Source organism: Cynocephalus volans, chromosome 4 (assembly GCF_027409185.1).
Source record: "Cynocephalus volans isolate mCynVol1 chromosome 4, mCynVol1.pri, whole genome shotgun sequence".
NCBI lineage: Eukaryota > Metazoa > Chordata > Mammalia > Dermoptera > Cynocephalidae > Cynocephalus > Cynocephalus volans.
Genome location: NC_084463.1, coordinates 65,812,800 through 65,840,624, shown reverse-complemented (window position 1 = coordinate 65,840,624; position 27,825 = coordinate 65,812,800). Strand labels below are relative to the sequence as shown.

General features: G+C 35.7%; 1 protein-coding gene across 1 annotated transcript in view; it reads left to right on the top strand.

Annotated features, from left to right (window-relative positions):
* Window positions 1-27,825, top strand: part of LOC134376184 (NADPH oxidase 4-like) — a 147,089-nt gene that overhangs the window by 106,903 nt on the left and 12,361 nt on the right. Inside the window, exon 12 of the mRNA XM_063094825.1 lies at window positions 1,961-2,021. Within this exon, the coding sequence (XP_062950895.1) occupies window positions 1,961-2,021 (61 nt within the window). The remainder of the gene's footprint in view (window positions 1-1,960; window positions 2,022-27,825) is intronic.

Sequence of the window (27,825 nt, the reverse complement as noted above, 5' to 3'; positions counted from 1 at the left end):
TTTTGTTACCCAGAAGCTCTGGCCAACCTTAAATACTATGAAGTGAAAATGGTGGGTGGTTTTAACAGACAATATCATCTTATTTGAAGATTTACTAATAACAAAACTGACTGCTCTGAGTTATTAAAAACCACAATGTAAATGAAATAACATCTCACAATTATAAATGAAGTAATATCACAGTCATAGTACAAATAATGTTTAAACAATATAATTTTTAAATATATAAATTTATTTTATTATTTTATACTGCTGTTAGCAGTAATGATCCTATTGGAAACATTGATTGTAGAGTAGTAGTTTGGAAATTCCATGTTACATTAATTCCCATCCTTCAACTTACATCATGTGGTTTTAGTTTGTTTTTAATTTATTATGAAAAAATGATTAATACCTACATTTTAATTTAGTGTTTTCACTGATTTTCAAGCTACATTTCCTCTTTGACTGATCAGTTGTTAACATATCTTCCTGGTATCTTTATCTTCCTTTATCTCCTCTTAGAGCATTCCTACAAGATCTACATTAATTGGTATACACAGTGAGCTCTGAGGTTTTAGACTTGCTTTATGTAACACAATCTCTAATCAAGGTGACCTTCAGAAGCACTGCCATTTTCTTTCATATGTACCTGAACCTTATACCCTTTTCCCCTTAATTCATATTGTTATACACAGACTCTGCTAAGCTTGAACAATATCTCTTTCTCCTCCATTTGATTTCTTATGCAGCCCACACCCATTTTCCATTCTTTGCTTTAATGGAGACTATGTAGTTTCATAGACCTGGATCCAAATTCTGTCTTATCTTTTTACTAGTTGTTTGACCATGGGCATATTGATAACTTTAAATTTGAATTACTCAATTTTCTTTTATTTAAAAGACTACTCTGCAATGTTATTTTGAGATTATAGAAATAAAGTACTTAGCTCTGCCCTTGGTATGTGGTACTTGATAAATGCTGGGTAGTCACAGGCAGATGATCTCTTATCCATAACCCTTAAGTTACATATACTTTCAGAATTCAGAATTTTATGAACTTTAAAAGCTATGCATATTCCATACATTACTTAATATCTCCAACAGGGGAATGAACATTCTCAAACAAGTTGATAATTCTGCAGGACAATAGTTCTGTATAATACCCTCCCATCATTAGCCTCCCCTCAATTCAAGTCAGATAGTTCTACCAAATGAGTTATGAAAAACTTATTCAAAACTTTTGAATTTTGAAATTGTAGATAAAGAATTGGGAATCTGTAAAACAAGAAGGAATTCTTCATTTCTTATTGTCAACTAAAATTCATTTTTTCATTTTGAGTACCTGAGTGTTTTCTAGATTTCCTAAATTTGAGACCACAGACACTTTTTCTTACCTCCAGTCCCACAATTTATCCTCCTCCCTAAGTCCCCTTACCAGTTCACTACAGATTTCTTTTGAGAATTAAGGGAGAGAATAAAAGAGAATCATTTCTGTAGGAACATAATTGTTGGGCATGACAAATTTATGTCACATTGAGAATGTTTTCACCTGGAATTGGTTAAGATGTGAAGTATATAATAATATCTAGGGAGAAAATGACAAAAATCATTAGTCTTCATTTCTTTGTGATTAAGATCTAGATCCTCATATATTTTAACTCAGAAGATGTTTCAGCAGTATTTGTACATAAATGCAATATACTAGCAGTTTTAGATCGTGTGGATTTTATTATTTTATATAAATATTTATAGGTTTTTAAAGTAATGTAGATTGTGTTATTGACTGGTTGACATGGCTTTTTCCCCCCCACTTATGAGGATCTATATAGATTTTAGTCTGTTCCTTCCTGTTATCTATTGATTTGGAGGACTTGCTATAAGAATAAAAGTTATAATTGAATCATAGCCTGGTAATACATAATTATTAATCAGAATTGATTCTAGTGGTTTTTTGTTTGTTTGTTTGTTTGTTTTTTAGTGTCCTACTGAAACCAAAGAAATATTTGGGATTCATCTTAAAATAGTAGGAGACTGGACAGGTATGTACAGTATAGAGTTTTAAGATACATGCTTTGAAAATAATGGGACAGCATAAGTTGAATGTGTTTAATTAGTATTACTACCTGCATGTACAGAGATGTCAATGTGTTTCAAGTTATTGTTCTGTTTGTTTCTTTGCTTATACGGTTTTTTAAAAAAAGTTATTTATTGTTAGCGTATTCATTCTTACAAATAATGATATTTCTTTATGCCCTTTGCCCTACCAGTTTTGACACCTATGTTTTCTTCTTGTACATGCATTTTTGGAATCAGAATACCTTGGATATCAGTAATAATTAATAATATATTGTTCACTGTGCTTGCAAATTATAGGTTTTTGCCTACTTCTCACATGTAGTAGCAATAGTAGAAATGCTGAAATGTGTTTCTGAGAAAACATGAATTTATAAATATTGGTTGGTTTGGCTCTGAAAATAATCAACACCTGGGATTGAGATCACACAGATCTTCCAGTTCTTGCAAGATTATTTGTGTGATATATCTGTATACGTAAGTAAGTATACAGTATCTTTGGAATACTGGTCCCTTTTAATAGCAAATCTGTTGGTGACACTTTACTCACCTATTCAATGAATACTTTTATTATCTTAGAGATGCATCGTTTTAAGAGTTCTGTGTAGATAAAACAAATACTTCTTATTTTTATATTCCCGTGATCCACCACAGTGACTGACAAGTGAGTGCTCAGTAAATGTTGGTTTGCTGGTTGGTTGTTTAGGTTGTTGTTTGAAGGAAAGGATACAGGTATAAACATGAAGGCAAATGTAAATTAAAACATTTTTATAATTCAGTGCTAAACAAGGAGTCGTAAAATATGCAGGGAATCAGAAAAATGTAGATTCAATGTGGTCTAGGGCTATAAGAGAAGCTTCACAGAGAAAATAGAATTTGAGCTGAATCTTGGAAATCAAGCAGATGAAGAAAGATGTAGGTAATTTAAGTGAAAATCACAGCATTGTTAAAAATCAGGGAAGGTAATTATTAAACCATATCTGGGAAGGAGGAGTCAATCAGCCTTCAATCAATCAAACAAAACAAACAAAACAAAAACAATCGAACAAAAGCAAAAATTTGATCTAGGGAGTAGTATGGAAAAATCGTTTGGGATCAGCTTGGTGAATATCTTGAATGCCTCACCAAATTATTAGAATAACCTAGAAACTCTAGAAAACCTTTGAAGGATTTAACACACCATAACAAAATGGTATTAATAAGTTGCTAGCTGGATGGATTAAAGTCAAGGGAAGACTTGTACACAATTGAAGGAAGAGGGGAAGGAGGCAGTGGAAGGGTGGAGACAGAAACTTCAAGGAATGGATTTATGAGCTCAAGTTGAGAAGTTAGCACTGGAAAGGAGTAACTAATTTCTGTAAAAATCAGGAAAAGATAGGCTGTTTGGTAATAAGAAAGAAATATTTTGGGATGAGGAAAAGGATAGTGATAAAAGGAGCTTATATCATATAGTTAAAAGTATCAGTATGGTGTATAAAATTCTCTGTCTTTAGAAAGGGCAGCCAGCTTAGAATTGGAAATTTGGAAAAATGGCGAAAATGTGCAACATAGGATTTAATGGGCAAGCAACTAAATGAATTAAAAAGATCTTTGAGCAGTAGTGACCTATTTGGAATCATGAAAAACAGGCTTAAATACATAATGTTCATGTGGTAGCATTCAAAAGAGATCATGGCAGATCCGCAATATAAAAACTCTGCTATACATGGAAATACCCTCACAATATGCCTAGTATTAGTTGATATAATCATAATTATTTTGCAGTGTTTGGGAAATAAAGAATGAGAAAAATTTTTTTCTGGTAATAATCCCAATACATTAAGAATTAAGTTCAGTAATGAATGGTAATTGATAGGATTCTATATCTGAGGGAAAACAAGCACAATGAAGACATAATTTAAGTCATGAGTCTAAGCAGAGACTTTGTAATGGTTTATTACTAGGTATTCTTACTGAGTTTCTTCACAAAGTTATTTTCTATCACCAGTAGCCCATTAAAATAAGTTATTTATTTGAATTATCTCTAAAACACTAATTATCTCTAGAAACACTTCATAGTCTTAGTTTTATTCTCCTTTTTAAATGTATTATGTGCCATTGAAAAAAATCAAGATCATTCTATTCAGAGAATTTACTTCCAGTCAGATGTGTTTCAATTAATTGACAATTTTCGGTGTTGACTTGAAATATTTGTTCACTTGGAAAAAATGTCAAGCATCTAGGTAGAGAACCCCTAAATAATCATGCCACTATCTGAAACTTTAGTTAAAAAAAAGAGATTTAGCTGACATAAAACAATGGGATTACAATTATTGAAGTAAAAATAGGAATATTACTCCTGAGAGTAATTACTGCTGGTTTTTAGTTTGAAAAAATAATTGATTAGAATTCAGTATCAAGATCAGTGGGTACAGGAAATACTGAAGAGATGCTTAAGAGGTTGAATAGCTGATGTTTATTTTTTTTTAAAAACTTACATAGAGATATTTAATAATTACTTTTTCTTTGCTGAAATATGTTCTGCATGGGCTGTGTACAATGTCCAGATAACAGGTTTAAGATGACCCCATGAATGATCTTTCCATGACTAATCCACTACACCTAGCTGTAGAGTGCCCAAGAAGCAAATGAAGTAGCTATAGCAGGATAAGGAGATGTTAAAGTGCTGAGGACCTGTTAAGTTTAGAAGACTTTTAAAACCCTTTAAACATAATTCAGGTTTTCCATTGAAATGAAGGTGGTAGAGGGGATGGAGTAGATTACCCAAGTAGATTTTTCTTTTAATTTAATAAATATTTGGTTGCTTTTTAGGAATCAGTCGTGTTTTCCAGTTTTAAACATAAAATTGCAGATTTCCTATTGGCTTGATTGTCATTCTAACCGTCAAAAAATGTCTTTTTAGTTTTTCTCATTAGATATAATTACTAGTTTATAATAAAGGAAATAATATTATACCCTTGGTTATTTTAGCAGTATAAATACCAGCTTATCCCAGACATCTTTGAATTTTACTTCAGAAGTATTACATATGTAATGTCCACAAATTAATTTAAAATTTTTGCCATTGATCCATTCAGTAGTTAATGGATTGTCAATGATTGTGGATAAACATGCAATAAAGGACTCAGTGTATGTATCACATGACAGATCTTCCTTGAATCTGGATATAAACTCCTATATGGTCTATCAAAAAAACTTACTACAGTCAGAAGATATGGTTAACTTTGAGGCTTAAAAGTTGGGGAACAGGGCCATATAACATTGTGGATTTGCCTTGATCACATAATATGTTGACTATTTACAGTGCAAGTAACATAAGATGGAGCCTTAGTTAATTAAGGACTAGGCCAAAAAAGAGCTGATGGCCATTTCTCTATCTCTATTTATTTCTATATTGCTGTAGAAGTTAGGCATGTTTTTGACTTTATCCAGCTGATTTTTCATGAGAATATTAAAACAGAATATGTGTTAAATGCTTAAAGTAATTTCTTTTCACTTTTGGGGGCTCCCTGTAAGTCAAATTACGACCACAGTAAATTATACTAAGACTATTACTTTATATCAGTAATATATATTAGGCCATTATTGTCATCCACCTTATACTAGGTATAATGGTGAATGGCTTTTGGTTGTTGCAAAAAAATAAAAAATAAAGAAATGAATGAGTGAATAAATTAAATAAATAAAAGTGCTCCTATTGAATACTGAGCACATTTTTTAAAAGAATGCCAATATAATTTCATTTTGATTTTATTACTCATTCTGATGCACTTGGAAACTCATCTGTTACCATTCCAGTTATTCATGTTGCTTTTCTTTCTTTCTTTTTTTTATTATTAATATTCATGAGATACAAAGCTAATTGTCACCCCTCGTGCCCATGATGTGAGGGCCAGATTCATACTGGCACATACCCATTACCGGAAATTACTTTTGAACCCTGTGTCTCCCACCCAATTATCTCCCAACCTCCCTCCCCCTCACGCCCCCACTCCACTTTGTCTCCCTAGGAAAGTTCCCTCCCTCTGTAAGACCAATGCACTACTGTGGTCTTTCTTTGCTTCTTTGTTTCTCTCTTAGCTCCCACATATGAGTGAGCACATGTAGTATTTATCCCTCTGTGCTTTGCTTATTTCACTGAACATAAATTTCTCCAGGTTCATCCATGTTGTTGCAAATGGGAGTATTTCATCCTTTTTGACGGCAGAGTAGTATTCCATGGTATATATATATATATATACCACAGTTTCCTTATCCAGTCATCCATTGATGGACATTTAGGTTGGCTCCATGTCTTGGCTATTGTAAATGGAACTAGGATGGACATGGGAGTGCAGGTTTCCCTTTGACCTGATTATTTCCATTCCTTTAGGTATATACCCAGAAGAGGGATTGCTGGATTGTATGGAAGATCTATCTGTAGTTGTTTAAGAAACTTCCATACTGTTTTTCATAGTTGTACTAATTTACAGTCCCACCAACAGTGTAGGTGTGTTCCCTTCTCTCCACACCCTTGACAGCATTCGTTATTCACCATCTTTTTTCTTACAACCAGTCTAACGGGGTGAGGTGGTATATCAATGTAGTTTTAATTTGCATTTCCCTGATGACTAGTGATGTTGAGCATTTTTTCATGTATCTGTTGGCCATTTGTATGTCTTCCTTTGAAAAATGTCTATTCAGCTCCTTTGCCCATTTTTAAATTGGGTTATTTATTTATTTATTTATTTATTTATTTATTTATTTATTTTTACTGTATAATTGCTTGAGTTCTATGTATATTCTGGATATTAATCCCTTGTCAGATGCATAGTGATACATCATATCAACAAACTCAAGGACAAAGACCATATGATTATCTCAATAGATGCTGAAAAAGCATTTGACAAAATTCAACATCCCTTCATGATAAAGACTCTTAACAAATTAGGTATAGAAGGAAGATATCTCAACACAATGAAAACCATTTATGACAAGCCCAATGCCAGTATCATTCTGAATGGGGTTTCCCTTAAGAACAAGAACAAGACAAGGATGACCATTCTCACCACTCCTATTTAACATAGTGCTAGGGGTACTAGCCAGAGCAATCAGGCAAGAGAAAGAAATAAAGGGAATCCCGATTGGAAAAGATGAAGTCAAACTTTCACTATTTGCAGTTGACATGAAACTATATATAGAAAAACCTATAGACTCTATCAAAAAACTCCTGGATCTGGTTAATAACTTCAGTAACATTGCAGGATACAAAATAAATGCCCCCAAATCAGTATCATTTACATACTCAAATAATGAATTAACAGAAAGAGAAATAAAGAAAGTAAGCCCATTTATAATTGTCACAAGTAAAAAAGATACCTAGGGATCAACTGAACCAAGGAGGTGAAAGACCTCTACAATGAGAACTACAAAGAACTTCTGAAAGAAATTAGAGAAGACAGAAAAATATGGAAAGATATTCCATGCTCTGGGATTGGAAGAATTAACATTGTGAAAATGTCTATACTACCCAAAGCAATCTACAGATTCAATGCAATCTCCATCAAAATATCAATGGCATTCTTCACAGAACTGAAAAAAAACAATCTTATCTTTCATATGGAAAAACAAAAGACCCCAAATAGCCAAAGCAATCCTGAGCAAAAAAAATAAAATAAAATAAAGCTGGAGGCATAACATTATCTGACTTCAAATTATACTACAAAGCTGTTGTAACCAAAACAGCATGGTACTGGTATAAAAATAGACATTCAGACCCATGGAGTAGAATTGAGAACCCAGAAATCACCCTTCAGGCTTATAGCCATCTGATATTGGACAAAGGCAACAAAAATCTACATTGGGGAAAAGACTGCCTCCAACACATGGTTCTGGGAAAACTGGATATCCATATGCAGAAGAATGAAACTAGATATGCATCTCTCACAATACACTAAAATCAATTCAAAATGGATTAAAGACATAAGTATAAGACCTGAAACTGTAAAATTACTAAGGGGAAATATAGGTGAAACACTTCAGCAATTATTTCTGTGCACAGGCTTTATGACCGTGAGCCCAAAAGCACAAGCAGCAAAAGAAAAAAATAAACAAATGGGACTATATGAATCTAAAAACTTCTTCCCAGCAAGGAAAAAAACAGAATGAAACAACAACCTACAGAGTGGGAGAAACTTTTTGCTAACTGATTCCATTTTGAAGGACATGCCAAAGGAAGAGATTGAAAATAAGTTTGAACAGAATGACTTCTTTGAATAGCACAAGTCATATTTGGGTATATGAAATCTCATGAATTTAACATAATTCATGTTGATGTAATGTAAACTTTAATCTTAGTTCATAACAGGTATTTAATGTCAACTACTACATCCACAAGGAGTGTATTCTTGCTAGAAGTATTCTTTTTTGTTGTTGCTGTTGCTATGACTAGTGAATGGTTAATTATTTGTGGAAGATAACAGTTAACTTATTTGTTATTTTGGTTAATAATCAAATATGTGTTAAACACCTACAATGTTTCAGACTCTGTACTAGTCTCTGGAATATAGCATTGTAAAAAATAGAGTCCCTCCTGTTATAGAGATTGTATTCTTGTCAGTAGAGGCCTCCAATAAACAAACAAGCAATCGGTATATTTTGTGTCAGAAAGTGATAAATGCTATGAAGATAAAGAAAGAAAGGTAAGGGAGAGGAGTAATGCAGGGTAGTAGGCTATTTTAGATAGTTACAGATGTTCTGCGCAGACCGGTAAGTAGGTGAGGGGATAAGTCAGATGGATTTCAGGAAGAAAAGTGTTGAGGCTTGAGGAAACAGCATGTGCACAGCTTCTGAGGTGAGAATAAGTTTGGGTATTCAAGGAACAGCAAAGAGGCCAGTGGGTATGGAATGGAGACAAAGAGGGGAAGAGCAGTGCGAAAGGAGATCAGAGAGGTGAGTAGGGGATTTGCATAGTATAGGCTATAGCAGGATTCAGATTTTAACCTAGTAGAGATCAAGGGTTGGTTTTGAAGTCTAAATCTGAATGATTATCCATTTTCTTCTTATATGTACTGTTTAGTGGTTGGCAGGCTGAGGTTATTAAGAAAAAAACAAACAAACTGAGCTTAGAGGAAAGATGGAAAGAGTGAGAATTCTGAGGATTGTGAAAAAACAGGCCAAACTTGTGGCGAGAGAAGGCTGTATCAGCTTTGTGGAGATGCTTTTGCGGTGGTTCTGTCTCCTGCCATATAGTCCTGGTTTGTGGGTTGTGGTGACCTCATCTGCACCCTGTGTCCCACCAGCACCTATGGATGGCTGTGGCTTCCTGCTACTCTCTAGATTTCTTCACCATCCTCAACTGGACTTCTCAGTTTTTCCCTCAACTGAGCCACTAGTTCCCTTTACTAAATTCCTTCCATTTAATTGAGTCGTGTTTCTGGCTGAATCTGGACTGTTGCAGGTCAGCAAAGCTCTCTGAACAGAGCCCTGAATGGAGAGGAGTAATATACGGAGGAAAAGCGTTTTAGCCAGAGATAAGAGGAAGCTCAAAAACACAGAATAAGATGAATGCTTGTGTTCCAGGACGAGTGAGAAGTGCCGTGTTGCTGACACTGAGTGAGTAAGAAGGAAAGTCATGGGCCGACCCCGTGGCTCACTCGGGAGAGTGCCGCACTGGGAGCACCGAGGCCGTGGGTTCGGATCCTATATAGGGATGGCCGGTGCGCTCACTGGCTGAGCGTGGTGTGGGCGACACCAAGCCAAGGGTTAATGATCCCCTTACCGGTCACAAAAAAAAAAAAAAAAAAAAAAAGAAGGAAAGTCATAGTTGATAAGGTCTGAGAAAAACTCATAGGTCCCATCAGGTAGTTACTTCAGGACCTCAGTTTTATTATAAATATAATGGGAGCCCATCAGGATCTGACTCACGTTTTGAAAGGGTAACTCTGTTTGCTATGTAGAGAATATGGTGGGAGTAGGCAAAAGTGGAAATTGGGGGATGAGTTAAGAGAGAAGTTCTTGCTGAAGTCCAGACAAGAGAAAATGCTAATTTGGCTTAGGGTGATAGCGATTGGGTCATGAAGAGGGGTTGACTTTCCAAGGTAAATCTGCTAGGTTTTGTTGATGCATTGGAGGTGGGATGTAAGAGAAGCCAGGCATCAAGGAAGACTCAAAGGTTTTTAGCCTAAGTGGACAGTGCTGCCCCTCATTGAGATGGGGAAGTACCCTTGGCATGTTTGGGAGTTAGGAGTGGACTTTCAAAGTTTAGTTTTGTACATATTAAATTTATGAGACTTTCTTAGACTTCCAAGAGGTGAGATTGCCTAGGCCTTTGCATACATGAGTATGGAAATTGGGGAGAGGTCTGGCCTAGAGATCAAAATTTGGAAATCATTAGCATATTGATAGATTTAAAGTCCTGAAGCTGGATGGGATTACCTATAGCAGTAATTTTCAACTCTGTCAGCTCCAACACCTTGTTTTATAACATTTTATAATCTCATTTTACAGTCTTAAAATTAAATTTAGAGGCATTATATACACACGAATTTTAAAAATCAATTTAACATTCTAATTTAGAAAGTGTAAAGAAGTTATTAAATAAAACAATTTATGATAGATTATTTATACTCAATATTTAAAATTTCAGGCATGTCTACACTAGAAATCATAATGAAGTAGGTAAACTCTGGTACCCCCACACAGAGTGATTAGGAATAAGACATTCTAAATACACACTCCAAATACGATTCAAATACCATGAGCACTGTTTCCTTTACTGTCTTAGTCATCTTGTACTGCCATAACAAAATATTATAGACCAGGTGGCTTAAGCAGCACAAATTTATTTTCTCACAATTTTAAAGGCCGGAAGTCCAAGATCAGGGTGCCAGTTCTAATGAGGGGCTCTCTTCCTGGCTTGCAGACAGTCACCTTCTCACTGTGTCCTCATAAGAAACATAAGATACACTGTGAGGTGCGAGGAGGAGAGAGAGAGTTAGCTCTCTCCTGTCTCTCTTATAAGGACACTAATCCTATTGTATCAAGACCCTGTCCTTATAATCTCATTTAACTATAATTACTTCCATGAGGACAATGTTTCCAACTACAGTCACATTGTAGGTTAGGGCTTCAAAATATGAATTTTGGGGGGATGAAATTTAATTCACAGCACTTATGATGTGATTTTCCAAAATGGCCAACACCTTTTGGTTAACTTCTGTATACAGCAGAACACAATATTTCTTCAATTTACAGGGGGTTTGCGAATCCTGGAAATATCAATGCATATTAAAATCATGCAAAAAATCTTGCATTTTTATAATAAAAAACTAGATGAGTTTTATATTTACATGTGTGTACTGCAAGTCAGTTAAAAGGAATGTAGAAAGTGAGACAATTATTTGTTGCATAGTATTCTTTGCAACTTTGCAGGATGTCTACTGTCCCTGACCTCCACCCTTTAAATTTCAGTAATGTGTCATCATTGTGAGAATCAACTTGTCTCCACAAGTTCTCAAAACTTCCCCTGAGAGGAAAAGCTGAAAGCTTTTCCTTTAAGAACAGGCACTAGACAAGGATGCCCACTCTCACCACTCCTATTCAACATAGTGTTGGAAGTACTAGCCAGAGCAATCAGAGAAGAGAAGGAAATAAAGGGCATCCAGATTGGAAAAGATGAAGTCAAACTGTCCCTGTTTGCAGATGACATGATCCTATATATCGAACAGCCTAAAACCTCTACAAAAAAATTGTTGGAATTGATAAATGATTTCAGCACAGTAGCAGGATACAAAATCAACACACAAAAATCAGTAGCATTTCTTTTCTCCAATAGTGAACATGCAGAAGGAGAAATCAAGAAAGCCTGCCCATTTACAATAGACACCAAAAAAATAAAATACTTAGGAATTGAGTTAACCAAGGAGGTGAAAAATCTCTATAATGAGAACTACAAACCACTGCTGAGAGAAATTAGAGAGGATACAAGAAGATGGAAAGATATTCCATGCTCTTGGATTGGAAGAATCAACATAGTGAAAATGTCCATACTACCCAAAGTGATATACAAATTCAATGCAATCCCCATCAAAATTCCAAAGACATTTTTCTCAGAAATGGAAAAAACTATTCAGACATTTATATGGAACAATAAAAGACCACGAATAGCCAAAGCAATGCTGAGCAAAAAAAATAAAGCTGGAGGCATAACACTACCTGACTTTAAGCTATACTACAAAGCTATAATAACCAAAACAGTATGGTACTGGCATAAAAACAGACATACTGACCAATGGAATAGAATAGAGAATCCAGAAATCAACCCACACACTTACTGCCATCTGATCTTTGACAAAGGCACCAAGCCTATTCACTGGGGAAGGGACTGCCTCTTCAGCAAGTGGTGCTGGGATAACTGGATATCAATATGCAGGAGAATGAAACTAGATCCATACCTCTCACCGTATACTAAAATCAACTCAAAATGGATTAAGGATTTAAATATACACCCTGAGACAATAAAACTTCTTAAAGAAAACATAGGAGAAACACTTCAGGAAATAGGACTGGGCACAGACTTCATGAATACGACCCCAAAAGCACGGGCAACCAAAGGAAAAATAAACAAATGGGATTATATCAAACTAAAAAGCTTCTGCACAGCAAAAGAAACAATTAAAAGAGTTAAAAGACAACCAACAGAGTGGGAGAAAATATTTGCAAAATATACATCTGACAAAGGATTAATATCCAGAATATATAAGGAACTCAAACAACTTTACAAGAAGAAAACAAGCAACCCAATTAAAAAATGGGCAAAAGAGCTAAGTAGGCATTTCTCTAAGGAAGATATCCAAATGGCCAACAGACATATGAAAAAATGCTCAACATCACTCAGCATCCGGGAAATGCAAATCAAAACCACATTGAGATACCATCTAACCCCAGTTAGGATGGCTAAAATCCAAAAGACTATGAACGATAAATGCTGGCGAGGCTGCGGAGAAAAAGGAACTCTCATACATTGTTGGTGGGACTGCAAAATGGTGCAGCCTCTATGGAAAATGGTATGGAGGTTCCTTAAACAATTGCAAATAGATCTACCATACGACCCAGCCATCCCACTGTTGGGAATATACCCAGAGGAATGGAAATCATCAAGTCGAAGGTATACCTGTTTCCCAATGTTCATCGCAGCACTCTTTACAATAGCCAAGAGTTGGAACCAGCCCAAATGCCCATCATCAGATGAGTGGATACGGAAAATGTGGTACATCTACACAATGGAATACTACTCAGCTATAAAAACGAATGAAATACTGCTATTTGCAACAACATGGATGGACCTTGAGAGAATTATATTAAGTGAAACAAGTCAGGCACAGAAAGAGAAATACCACATGTTCTCACTTATTGGAGGGAGCTAAAAATTAATATATAAATTCACACACACACATACACACACACACACACACACACACACACACAAACCGGGGAGGGGGGGAAGAAGATATAACAACCACAATTATTTGAAGTTGATACAACAAGCAAACAGAAAGGACATTGTTGGGGGGGAGGGGGGAGGGAGAAGGGAGGGAGGTTTTGGTGATGGGGAGCAATAATCAGCTACAATGTATATCGACAAAATACAATTAAAAAAATAAAAAAATAAAAAATAAAATAAAACTTGAATTGGTATGAGATCTCAAAAAAAAAAAAAAAAACTTCCCCTGAGAGATGGCACTGTCCTATCAAGAGTGACTAATTTAAGAAATGGATATAGGTAGAAAAGAGACAAAAGAGAAGACTGAGCCCTGGGACATTTCAACATGTAGTGTTCACCAAAGGTAATTAAGAATGAGTGGCCACTGAGGTAAGAAGAGAATGAGGAGCATTTGATTTTGAGACATTACAGAACAGTGTTTCAAAAAAGAGTGATCAGTTGTGTCAAACACTGCTGAGAACTGTAGTAAAATGAGGACTGAATTAGTGACAATGGGAGCTGTGGTTTTAATGGAGTGTAGGGAACTAATGTCTGATCAAAATAGGTTCAAGAGATAACAATAGTAAGACGGGAAGTAGAAATGGTAAGTATAGACAAATCCGGTGGCATGCTGGGGTTAGCCCCTATGAGCTCATGAGAGGTTGTTTCTCTTCCCAATTCTATGGTCAGTGAAGTCATGTTTGAAAGCTTTCTATCGTCCACAGTGGGAGCATTTATTCCACAGAAATTGACAAATACCATTCCGGTGATCTGAATGTGTTCCTCAAAATTCATGTGTTGAAACTTAATTGCGAATGTGATAGTATTAAGAGCTGGGACCTTCAAGAGGTGATTAAATCATGAGGGCAAAGCCTTCATAAATGGGCTTAGGGCATTATAAAAGGGCTTGAGGGAGTGGATTCATTCTCCTGTTCTTCCACCGTGTGAGGACATAGTGTTCGTCTCCTTTTTCTGTTTTGCTCTTCTGCCACGTAAGATCTCGGCAATAAGGTGCCATCTTGGAAGCATAGAGCAACCTTCACCAGACTCTGAACCTGCCAGTGCCCTGATCTTGGACTTTCCAGCCTCCAGAACTGTGAGAAATAAATATCTTTTCTTTATAAATGACCCAGTCTATGTTATTTTAACCAACTAAGACAACCGTAAAATAGGGCTTATGTAGTTATTTGTTATTTATTTTTAGACCTGGCTGTTAAACATTTGCTGGAAGACCACTGGACATATTCTAAGGAGATTGTATCTAAGGTGGAATAAAGAAATAGGTCAGCAGCTGAAGAAGATATAAGGACAAAGCAGATATAAGCTAAGGGCATATTACTATGTTATAATAATTATATTACAGCTTACTTATATACTTACAGTAAAGATTTGAATAATGAGAATTAAATAGAGAAGGGAACGTTTACACTGCTGGAGAGATCGAGGGTATAGTTACAGAAGCAAAGACCACAAGTGCCTCATAATGGATTCTAGAAAAGAAAGAATTGACTTGATATGAGGCAGTGTGGGTGGCTCATGGTTCCTAACAGGAGGAAGGCAGAGAAGATGTTTATAAACGATGGCTACAGGCTGCACAGTGGATTTGGAGTGAGAGAAATGGGATTTCTCTTTCAATTTCTTCTGTATTTCTCACTGAAATACACGTAAAATTATCACTAAGATTGAGGATGGTGGAAGGTGTGTTGGAATTTTGAGGAGAAGGAAGAAGATGTAAAGTTTTGCTTGAAATAGTAAATTGATGAGAGAAGCGTGGCGACCCTTTGGAGTTGTGTCAAGAGTCCTACTGAGGTACATGCAAATTTAAAATGTGACCGTCCAGAATAATTGTGAAATTTTTCCGGCCACGGCCACGGTCCACTGCATCAGATTAGGTATTCGTCAGGTGAGGAGTTGGATTTTAACCACTATTGGTCCACTTTTGATGAAATTCACTATAGCTGTCACCTAATCCGTTTTCTGCAATGCTACCAAAGAAACTTCAAAGGGCTGATTAAATTAAATCACTCCTCTTGCTTAAAACACTTTAATAGCTTTCCATTGCTCCTAGGATAAGGACAAAAATCCTTACCACGGCGTAGAAAGGCCTCCATGCTCTGGCCCTGATCCAATTTGCTTCTTTCATGCACAAATACAACACTGGCTTTTTGGTTCCTTTTGCTTCCCTTGCTTCCTCCCAACCCTCTGTGTATCCTGATCCATATGTCCAGAATACTTACCATCAGCCCTGCCCATCCCCACCCACACTTGCACTTAGATCACAGCTCAGGAGTCAATTTCTCTGAGAAACCTTCTAGATGCCTTAACTTAGGTGCTGTTTCTTATATGCAAAAATCATGTGTTTCTTTCCTTTAAAGCACTTATCCCCATTGGTAGCTATATAGTCAAAGTGTGTTTGTTAATGTTACAAGTTTCTTCTAGTAGACTCTAAGCACCAACATGGTAGGGGCCTGTATTTCTTTTTGCTCACCATCGTACTCAAGGGCCTAATAAAATGGTTGCTTCTAGTAAATGCAAATATTTGTTAAGGGAAAGAAGGAAAGAAGTAAGGTGAGGGGGAAGGGACAGAGGAAGACAAACATACCTGCTCCTTCGTGAAAACTCACAATCTAGTGGAAGTGGGGGCCAGATACAGGAAGAAATGTAATACATACCACCAAAATGGAGGATGTGGAACTTTTGAGGAGTTTCTGTAGACTTGGGAGGCTTTCTGGGCCAAACTGAGGGTTAAGGATTAATAGAACTTTCTCAGAGTGGGAGATTATTCCAGGGAGAGCAATAGCTTGAATAGCTTAGAAAGATGAGCTATCACGGAATGTCAGAAAAGTGTCATGTTATTGGGAGGGAAGGCTGGGGTAGTAGCCAGAGATGAGGACGTGGAGGAACTTGTCTTTTGAAACTTGGTCTTTTTTCTAAAGATGCTGGTGAAACATTGAAGAGTTTTAAATGGTAACTGAAATCTAATTTGCACTTTAGATGGGTCACTCTGCCAGTGTTGTACAGAATGGAAAGGAGGCAGACCAGGTTAAAGTTAAAGACACCAAATTAAAGATTTGTCATATTGTCAAAAAAGTGGAAGAATTTATCTTCTGAATTCTGAACTATGGTGTCCAATAAAATAGAACTGGATGGTAGCTATAGGAGGGGATTACTGCTAGCCTCAATAAAATCATGTCATTAGAAAAATGCAAGGGAAAAGTTTGGGGATGCTACAGATTGCTGTGTATTACTGAGTAAATTGTAGACTTGTAAATAGAGAAGGTTAGTCTATAAAAAGGAAGCACAGAACAAATGGGACTATTTCTAAATTCTTCCTGTTTCTACATTTTTCCAGAACTCTGAGAGTAATTGAATTTATATTGATCTCGCCTGTGATTCACATGGAAAATGAGCAGCAAACTCAGGTGCAATTACCTGTATATAAATCTAGGTGGATCTGGGTCAGGATGAGGATTAACCCACTGTATCTTAAATTACATATGATTTATATAGTGAAACACTTCAATTCTAGCCTCACATGAATCTATGTTGAAATCATTGAAGACAATTAATTAGTTATTTTGGTGGAACTTAATATAGCTTATTTGCTATCATAATATAATGATTTATTCAGTAAATGTGAGCTGGGTTTAAATCCCATATTTTATGGCCTCCGAAATCAAGAAAATTTTTATATCAGGGAAACGAGAAGCACATTATATGTGTAGTACAATTTAAATGCCCATCTGTTCTCAGGCGAGAGGATAAATTGTTTTCCCGTTGGTTTCTCATTTTATGAACATGAGATATATGCTGTCATTTTTTAGTAGATTACAGCTTACGTATAATGCCACAGTAATATAAAAACTGGTTAGTAAATAATAGGAATTCATATTCATTTAGTTTTATTCTAGTCCTGACATTTTACAACCCCAAAGAAAGGGGGAAATACAAAATTTTTGTTTTCTATCCAATTTTTTTTTAAATGTTACTTTTTCGTCTTGAAAATAAGCAAGTTATACAATTTCTGTGCCTGGAAGTAGATTTATTATAGTAAGGTGGTTTGTTTGCATGGATTCTTACATTAAAAGTTTAGTTTTTATGTTATCTAGTATTTTCTACTTGATTTTACTGTATAATATGAAAGAAAATGAGAACAATGAAAAATTTTCTTGGTAACATAATTTTAAAAAAATATATTTATTTATTTTTCTGGATAATTAGTATATTCAACATTATATAATGTAATGATCTTTGTGGCCTTTTAAACAATTTCTCACTCACCCTCTCTCCTCCTCCCCCTTTTCCACTTCTAGGAGCCTCAGTTTTGTCCTCTCCTTTTCAAAGTTCAGTGAATTATTGTGATTGTTGTATCTTTCTTTCTTTTTTTCTTCAATGGTTACATAATTTCTTAATCAATGTCAAAAACATGACAGTAATGTACTGAATGGCTAAGAAGGTGCATGTTACTCTGCCAAGTCATCCTAGTATTAAAAGACTAAATAATTTCAAAGAAGTCAAAAAGGCAACAAGTGTTTTATGCCGTTTTCATTATCACGATGAATATTTTTTGTTGGTTTGTTTGTTTTTTCTTTCTTTTTGTGACTGGTAAGGGGATCGCAACCCTTGGCTTGGTGTCGCGCGCACTGCGCTCAGCCAGTAAGCGCACCAGCCATCCCTATATAGGATCCGAACCCGCGGTGGGGGCGCCGCTGTGCTCCCAGTGCCGCACTCTCCTGAGTGAGCCAGGGGGTCGGTCCACGATGAATATTTTTAACTACTCATTTTCTTGATGTACTTCCTAAGCACTCTGTGAAGGAAGTGAATTTAAATACTTGCTTGTTAATCTTCCCTGATCTACACATTCCATAGGCTTGGTCTTTGGCCAAGATGTTCATTATTTAAGAACAGAATATTCACTGCATGGTTGGTTTTGATAGGCTTCAAAGGACCATATATTACATGGCATTAATTTTGTTTGCCCAGGGTTTTAGGTTTGAACTTCATAAAAACATAAAAGAAAACCTCCAGTTTCTTTGGGTCCTGGATAAAATTGCTTATTCCTTTGTTGTGTACCTAGGGGATATTCAGCTTCTGCACAGAAGGCAGGAACTGAATTAATATCAAGCTGAGCCTTGACAACTTCGAGGTGTTTCTTTCGTTAAATGCCAACATTGTTTTTTTAAAAAATGCATTTGCTGTGACAAATGAAAATATAACATTTTTCTTAAAAGGTGGATTATGGAAAGCTCAGTAGCAATAGTGTGTTTATCCAGAAATGCCTCTATTATTTGCTTTCACTTTTCTCAAACCTTTTTTTTCCCCGTTCAATTTTTGTTGTTGTTTACCCTCTGTGGCAATAAAACAAAATGTATATTTTATAAGAAAGCCAGTTATAGACATTGATTATTTGATGTATTTAGAGTACAAGGAGTATGTGTTCTTTCAAAAGCTGATTCTGATTTTTTTAATAGTATGTTTAATAAGTAGGAAGCAGAATAGTATCACAGGAATAGAATTTTATCACTCTGCTTCCCCTGAAAATGAAAGAATCCATAAAACAATTAGCCTTTGTGTAATACTGCATAGTCTACCTTTAGATCTTACAGTGTTTAAAAGTGCCAGGTGTTGAGGGATGCAGATTGTGTATGACCTGCTGCGTTTTTCTCTTATTATGTAATCCTTAGGCAAGAACAAAGTAAAGGGAGGTAGGAGAGAAAAAGGAGTATAGTATTCTCTCGAGAATCAAGCAGTATGATCACAGTTGAAAGAACACTGGCCTGTGAGTTTTTTGTTTTGGGTTTTTTTGTTTGTTTGTTTGTTTGTTTAAATCTCTTTGCCTCCTGCTAGCCATGTGACCTTGGGACTGCCCCCCACCCCGGCTGTCTGGTTTTGTTTTCTCACCTACAACATACCTAATTGAAAGAGCTGTTTCCTCATGTTTCATCTCATTATTACTATAAAACTGTATAATTCTTTTCAGAAAAAATACATTCTAGAATATGAATAATTTAATTCCACATGAAGTGAGAATAATAATAAATACATTTTGGTAGAGTTGAGAAAAATCTTACAGGAGTGTTGTGGAAGATGTATGCCAAGTACAGGATTGTTATGTTGTTTATCTTTCCATCTCCTATTAGTGTCCTTGTTCTTTTCTTAGCTCTGATTGCACGTACATTGTGCTCTGTGTTCTCATCTTCTGAAAACTGCATGTATCGACTTGATTTTTTTCCTATAAGACAAAGTAAGATTCTTTTTTTAAATTTTATTTATGTATTTATGTATTTATTTATTTATTTATTTGTAATTGCTTTGACTTTGCCTTTAATATTTGTGTAAACAGTAGTTTTATATAACAGAACATGCAGCTGATTGTTTTCATTCTTTTAGAATTGCAGACTGTTTTCATTTGAATTTTGACACAGAAGATTTGCCTGTATCTTTAATAAGAAAATATTCTTGCTCCTGCAACTAGATTTCCTGACTTTTCAGGAATGCCTTTGATGTTGCTTTGAAAGCAGTATTTTAAAATAGCAATTATTGTTATTCAATACTGAGTTACCATGGTAATAAAGAACATTCACTTGATTTAAACAAACATTTCAGAAAAGGGAAATTTATGCTCTATATCTTTCTAGTTGGTATTCGTGTACTTTAAGTGTGCCCTTTAATTCTCACTTTTTGAAGTAATTTGTTTTCCTAAGATTAATGTGTGTGTTCCTTTTCCTGAGGAAAATAAAACATCAAATTTTGACAAACCATTAATTTCTTTGAATTCCTATGAGTAATGCTCTTCTTTCCCTCTTTAAGTAATTTTGTAATTACATTTTACATCTTTTTTCAAGTAGCTGTAATGGTATTGTGATTCTTTTGCTCTCTTGGCATTTCTTTGTAATAAGCAGAGTTCAGTACCATATGATAAGAATTTCTTTTACACATAGTGTGTGACAAATATAGGTACTCTATAAAAGTTTGCTGAATGAGTGAATAAATGAATAAAATATGATTTAATTGATAACGTTCCTACTGCCCAAAATATTGTTCTTACTCTCAATTTTAAATTCTCTATCATTAGAGATCATTGATATATAAAAGCCAAAGCAAAAATATTCACCTCATCTAACACCATGGATCAGAAAAACTTTATTTTTAAAACCTCTCCATTTCCTTTGCTTTTTATTACTAGCACATCCAGACAAACTCAGCTGTTTGTTTTCCTGAATTCTCAGTGCATACATTCAGCATTTATTTATTTGTGGCATATGTATCCTTTGGTAACACATATGTCTAACCTATTATGAGACCTTATTAGCTCATTGAGAACCTAACTTGTTGCCTCATTTTTGGTATGTGATTAATAAATGTTGCTGAAAATTAACGTTTTTGATGTTCACATTTCATGTTTATATATTTAAGTAGTCTTCCTAAATGTTATGGGGAAATTAATTTGTACCTTCTTTTTGAAGCAGTGTGTGTGTGAGCATGTATGTGCACACAGCTGCATCCACGTGGTGGAAGAGCGGGCAGTGCCCCATAAGTTATGATTTGGGGAGTGTGAATGACAACTACCCTTGAAAACATATCCATGTGTGGTAGTCTGTACATCTGTGCCCTGCATCTGTCTTTTTAAAAATTATTGCTTTTAGATAAGTACTATAAATTAAAATTCAAACAAAATATAAATATTAAAATTCAAATGAGATATAGATAAAAAGCTAATTTCTTTTTTCTCTTAAATCATATCCTAAGGCATATTCATTCTTGTGGTAGTGTGCACATTCATGTTCTATATCTATCTTTTTAAAAAATATTACTTTTAGATAAGTACTATAAATTAAAATTCAAATGAAATATAAAAATTGAAAATTAAAACAAAACAGATAAAATTAAAAAACTATTGTCTTTTTTTGTTTGTTTAATCTCAAGTCCTTAGGCATATCCCCTCTTTTTTTATTTTTTTGATTGGGAAGGGGATTGCAACCCTCAGCATGGTGTGGTCTGCACCATGCTCAGCCAGTGAGCGCACCGGCCATCCCTATATAGGATCTGAACCCGTGGCCTCAGTGCTACTAGTGCCACACTCTCCTGAGTGAGCCACAGGGCCAGCCCCAGGCATATCCATTCTTGACTGGTGTATACGCTATAGACTGTAGACTTCCTACGTATATTGTAGTCAAAGTTATCGTGCACCTTACAGAGACTGGAACTCAGTGGGGATGATAAGGTCCCTGAGAGGCAGGTGGCCAAAAGGCAGCTCTTAACTGATAGTGGGCATGGTTACTATAATGGGCAGCACAGTTGGAAGAGTAAACATGGTGGATTGACCTGTAGAGAGAACTTTGGTATTTTATAACTTATCATGGTGTTCTTAAGTCTCAAATAAATGGACAACCTAGAAAAATCTTACCTGATTTGTATAAGTAAAATAAAACTCTAGGATTGGTGAACAGAGGCATGTCATGAATCATCTCAATAGACAATTTCAGTTCTTCATCAAATTCCTAGACTTGAACCAATTCATATGTTATGAGGCCTTTTAGTAAAGGGACGGTAGGTCCCTTTGAGAAAGCACCCTTTACATGTTAAAAATTAAACTGTAAAATCATCCTCTTAGCTCTTCTCAAGGAAACCTGCAGCCATTTAGCAGAGTGACTGTACATTGGAGAAAGGGATGTACCCAATTTTGGAGGAATTGAACATTGTCTCTAAGTGACACTATTTCCTGAGGAACCAGAACATTACTGTAGTCAGCCAGCAACAGTACGGGTTTATGGGAAATTAATGGAGTTTTGGCTTGATTCTGTCACCATAGGACCAGTTGGGTTCCAGAATCCATCCTATGGTTATTTCTCCAATTCCAGAATGCATGATTGGAATAAACATACTCTACCACTGTTGGAATCCCCTTATCCATATGATCTCTTTTTTCTCCCTCTTTTATTTTGTATTTTTTCCTCTTAATTTACTTTTGATGTTTCGTACTTTCAGAGAAGGAATCTTTTCTATACTCTGTCTTCCATTTTATGACTAGTCTTAAATTTACCTATGCATCTATGCCATTGTTTCTTCTTTAACTCCAATAGTTAGACCCCATTCTTTTGTATGTGTATAAAAATTGTGAAGTGTGACTTCCAGCTCCAACCTCATTAACTAGACTTTACTAGTCTTTACTAGCTTAGTTTCTCCCATCCAATTCACCTTGTGGAGAGAAGAATGTCTTTGGGAACTATTACTGGATTTTTGTGATACACAGTGGGGTGAGTAGAAAATGACTAAATAGAGAAATGAGAAAGAGGAATTGTCATTGGAAGGGACTGAGATTCACTAAAATATTTTTTTTTAAAGAACAGAAGGTTGAGGGTAGGGAGGAGGATAGGAAAGATAAGATATGAAACAGGTATCTGTCCTTTCTAACTTGAAAGTACAAGCTAGAAAGGTGAGGAAGCTGCCTTCTACAGAATGTTGAGATAGATGATACGTGTGGAAGGATTGTAGGGGTGAATCTCTTCACTCCTATCTACTTTCCTACAAATTAATGGTGCTCTTTGAGCAATGCTATAAAATTAGAACTGCTTTGTTATTATTTTGGATTAATAGCTAATCTTTAACTTGACACTATGCACAGGGACCCGGCCACTCGAATCCAGTTACATTCAAGTTACTTTTTCTTATGACATTTATCTTCTGCTGCACTTTCTATAAATTTGTGTGCTACTTTGTCATCATTGGACGTAGTTTTCATAAAATAATGAATAACTTTTGAAGTATGTGTTGACTCATCCTCAACATATTTGTTTGTTTTCCATGTTCAGTGAAATCAAGGGTGAAATCTATAAGGTGAAATCCTCTAGGGTGTATGGCAAATATTGAAAAACATTTTATTCAAGTTACAGGTTCATCATTTACTTTCTTGAAAAAGGAGAAAAAAACTTAGCATCTTTCTTTTTTTAAGCATTATCTTTTTTTTTAGTTCAGTGCTGTTGAAATGACTTATTTTGCATACATGTATAACAAGAGTGTTCAAGCCACTCTGTGCACATAAGGATAGGTTGCTTAACCTCTATTTCCTATACAGTTTTTACATCAACCTAAATTATAATCTTCTACATTTTCTACTGACCCCACCACCTGAAAGCCTCATGGCTTTGTGCACTTCATGGGCTGCAACAAGGGCATGGGCCAACTGCCTAATATACCACGTGGCCTGCAGGGACACTTGCTTATTTCTTCTGCCATCAGCCCAGAACAGATGGTGATACTTGTCCCAAGGTACATGTATCTAAAATGACTTCATTTTAACAATGAACACCTGCATATGCAAAAGAGGTGTTATTTATGTAACATCTGGAAAGGGCTGGCAAAAGAGAAATGATTTATTGTGATGTTTATTTTACATAACCATATGTACATGCCTCTGACCCAGTAGTAGTCAAAAACATGGCAGAAGCTCTCAGTACAAAGTGGAGGTCTATTAAGCCCATCTGTTGCAGGTTGGATTTGCTAGAAGCTGATGCTCAGATGTTGCTGGAATGCTAAATGCTAATTTAAAGGGATCAACACCTGTGACAGTAAGGAGACCAAACAGGGATTGGGTGGAGAACAAAGTTGAACTTCTATGTAGGATCAGTAAAGCCCAGCCAAACTAGTGAGAAGATTTAAAGCAAATTTTGCTCATCAGAGTTGTCTGTGTAGGGCTGAAATATCACTGCCTAGTTCAATCATTGGTTATGAGCTGTTCTGTGAAAACCATTACCAGTGCACCCTGACGGAGCTGACAGCTGGAGGCTGCCTGCTAACAGCATGCTGTACAGCTGCACAACAAAATAAGTCTTTCACTGGAGAGGAGTTTGCGAGATACTAGTCTGTAACAACCACACCACCCCTAGCTCATTTTTAAAATTAATGTTTAATTAAAAACTAAAAGTCTGAGATGAATACTAAATAGAGCAGGATGCCAGGACAGCAAGCATAAACCAGAACTGTCCCAGGCAAACCAAAACATATGGCCTCACTCTCAGTGACTTTGATAAGATTCCCTCCTTTCCTTAAGCATAAATTCTTTAAGCAACTTGAAGTTGAAATTTGGCTTAAAGATCACTAAACTCATTTGACTCATTTGTCATTTGAGAAAAAAATTAAGAACAGAGGCAGAAACAGGTCAAGGACTCAGGCTTTCTGACAACAGGTTCAGTGTCTTTTCTTTTTTCTTCTTCCAAAATATTTTTCCTTTATTTAGGTACAATTGACAAATGAAAATTGTATATATCAAGCTAATTAGCACATCCATCACCTCACTTAGTTACCTTTCCTTGTATGTGTGTGTTGAGAATACTTAAGATCTACTTAGCAACAGTTTCTTTTCTATTATAACCTGTTGCTTCTAAGTATTGCAAACTGTATGTCTTGCTGCACGACTATGCCAGTTGTAAAGTTAGGCAATTGTATTGTTAAAGCAATTCATGACTAAAGCCGAAACATTTCATTATTTTATTAATACTAAGTTTCTATTTGTATTATCAGGGCTAGGGCTCAGACCCTTCAAACCCATTGTACAGACTGGGTCACCAGACCCTTCACATGCCAGCCTGGGTCACCAGACCCCTTACACACAGGTCCATGCTAGGTAATTGGGATAGATCCCAGGAGCCATTGACAGACGACATGAGCTCAGTCCTCAGCAGTAACATCAGAAACAGCAGCAGCAGTGGCCTCTCGGGGCATCCCGGTAACACTAACAGGAACAGCTTGCAGCAACAGCCTCCAGCAGCAGTAGCGGCCTCCCCGTTGTCCTCCCCAGGGGCATCCTTGGGTCAGGGGAGTGCGTAGATCACAGACACTAGTCATTTATACTCAAGTCCATAACCCAGGACTCCTGGGTGCACATGCAGAATTACATTAGACAATAACCAAAGAATACCTGGGCACATGTGCCTATTTACATCAAACGCTCGGCAAGATTCTGAACATCTGAGAGGCCCTGACCATTTTCCTATATTTTCCCTACATTGTATGAGTAAAGAAAGATTTGTCACTTGGTATACCTTTTATCATGTGTACTCAATTATTGTGAAATAACCCACATCTTTTATTGCAAAATAAATGTAAAGTAACATAAATATTATAGTGCAATCATTTTACTGATTTTGTATAAAGGTCGAGTATGGGAATATCAGTTTCCTTGCAATACATTTCTAATACTGCATTGCATTATACCAGCTATTTTTAAAACTAAGTTTAAGTCCTTAGTGGGGCTATTTAATGTCCCTTAAGGATTTCATTTTAGCACATTTTGGAAAAAAAAATCTAAACTGGCAAAGAAATTCTATCAGTGTATATTTGAGCTAGGCATCTATAATTAACAATGATCTAGTGCATGTTACCAAATGGCTAGAAGAGAGGAGATCAAATGTCCACATCACAAAGAAATGATTAAGTTTGTAATAATGAATATGCTAAATACCTTGCTTTGATCATCACACATTGTACACATGTATTGAAATGTAACTCTGTACCCTACAAATATATATAATCAATATATTTCAATTTTTAAAAATTAAAAAAAATTAGAAATAAAACAAATTTAAAACAAACTTAAAAACTGGCATATTCAGTGTACTATGAGTATTAGGAGAAAGAGGAGAACATTTTTACCTATTAATAAAAATGTAACCAACTTCTTTTTTTTTTTTAAATTTTATTTTCTCGATATACATTGTGGCTGATTATTGCTCCGCATCACCAAAACCTCCCTCCATTCTCCCTCCCCCCCTTCCCCCCAACAATGTCCTTTCTGTTTGCTTGTCGTATCAACTTCAAGTAATTGTGGTTGTTATATCTTCTCCCCCCCCCCCCGGTTTTGTGTGTGTGGGTGTGTGTGGGGGTGTTTGTGTGTGTGTGTGTGTGTGTGAATTTATATATTAATTTTTAGCTCCCACCAATAAGTGAGAACATGTGGTATTTCTCTTTCTGTGCCTGACTTGTTTCACTTAATATAATTCTCTCAAGGTCCATCCATGTTGTTGCAAATGGCAGTATTTCATTCGTTTTTATAGCTGAGTAGTATTCCATTGTGTAGATGTACCACATCTTCCGTATCCACTCATCTGATGATGGACATTTGGGTTGGTTCCAACTCTTGGCTATTGTAAAGAGTGCTGCGATGAACATTGGGGAACAGGTATACCTTCGACTTGATGATTTCCATTCCTCTGGGTATATTCCCAACAGTGGGATAGCTGGGTCGTATGGTAGATCTATCTGCAGTTGTTTGAGGAATCTCCATACCATTTTCCATAGAGGCTGCACCATTTTGCAGTCCCACCAACAATGTATGAGAGTTCCTTTTTCTCCGCAACCTTGCCACACCAGTTAGGATGGCTAACTAACTTCTTTTCAGGTTTTTTTTTTTTTTTTTTTTAATAGGGCAATACTTTCACCCTTTAGAGATATTTTATCTGATATTTTTTCCTTGCCCATGATAATCTAATACTTAAAGTAGTTAAAATATTCACTTCCATAGTGGAGACTATAAAGGGGAAAATAGGGAAGGGGGATCACCAAAAGGAAAACAATAACTTGGAGCTGGTAAAGCCTGTCTGACAAGGTCCCTCCAGCAAACACCAGCTCTTTCTTAGGCTGTTGAAAAAACCAATCAGATGGCTGTTATCACATCTCTAAAATGCAAAGGGTTTTTAGGTCATAAAATAATAACATTAATTGAAGTCACTTTGTTTTGTTTAATTTTTTCATTTTTCTTTTTTTTCTCAGCGATACAAAATTTTATTTTCTTGTCATCATGGTAATATATTTGCATACTGCTTTTTTGTTGCTGTGCAAATTCTTATTGCATTTGGTATATTCTGTATATTGGGGAGGATTAGAGATTGAACATTTTTCACAAAGCAAAATATGAAGAAACCCAGTCACAATAAAAGTCACAATAAACCCATGCACAAAATAAGTTCCAGTTAGAATTGAAAAGTTCCAGTTAGTATTTCACTTTTCTCATCTTTGTTTTTAAATAATTAAGTGTATTGTCCCACAATTGATTGTCCAGAGAACCCATATTAATTTAATTGTGTGCAATATGTCATCCAGGTCTGGTAGCCTCAGAATCCTTTTGTTGATTGAATGACAGAAAGGAAAAGTAGGCGGAAAGTCTACAACAGCTTGTGTTAATTAAGATATATTTCCTGCTGGTAGAAAATCATGTTCAAACATTATCACATCGTTAGTCAGCTCAACATAATATCACTTTTCAGAAGATTCTCTGGTTCTTTTCAGTGGTTTTAATGAAATTGTTCTAAGAA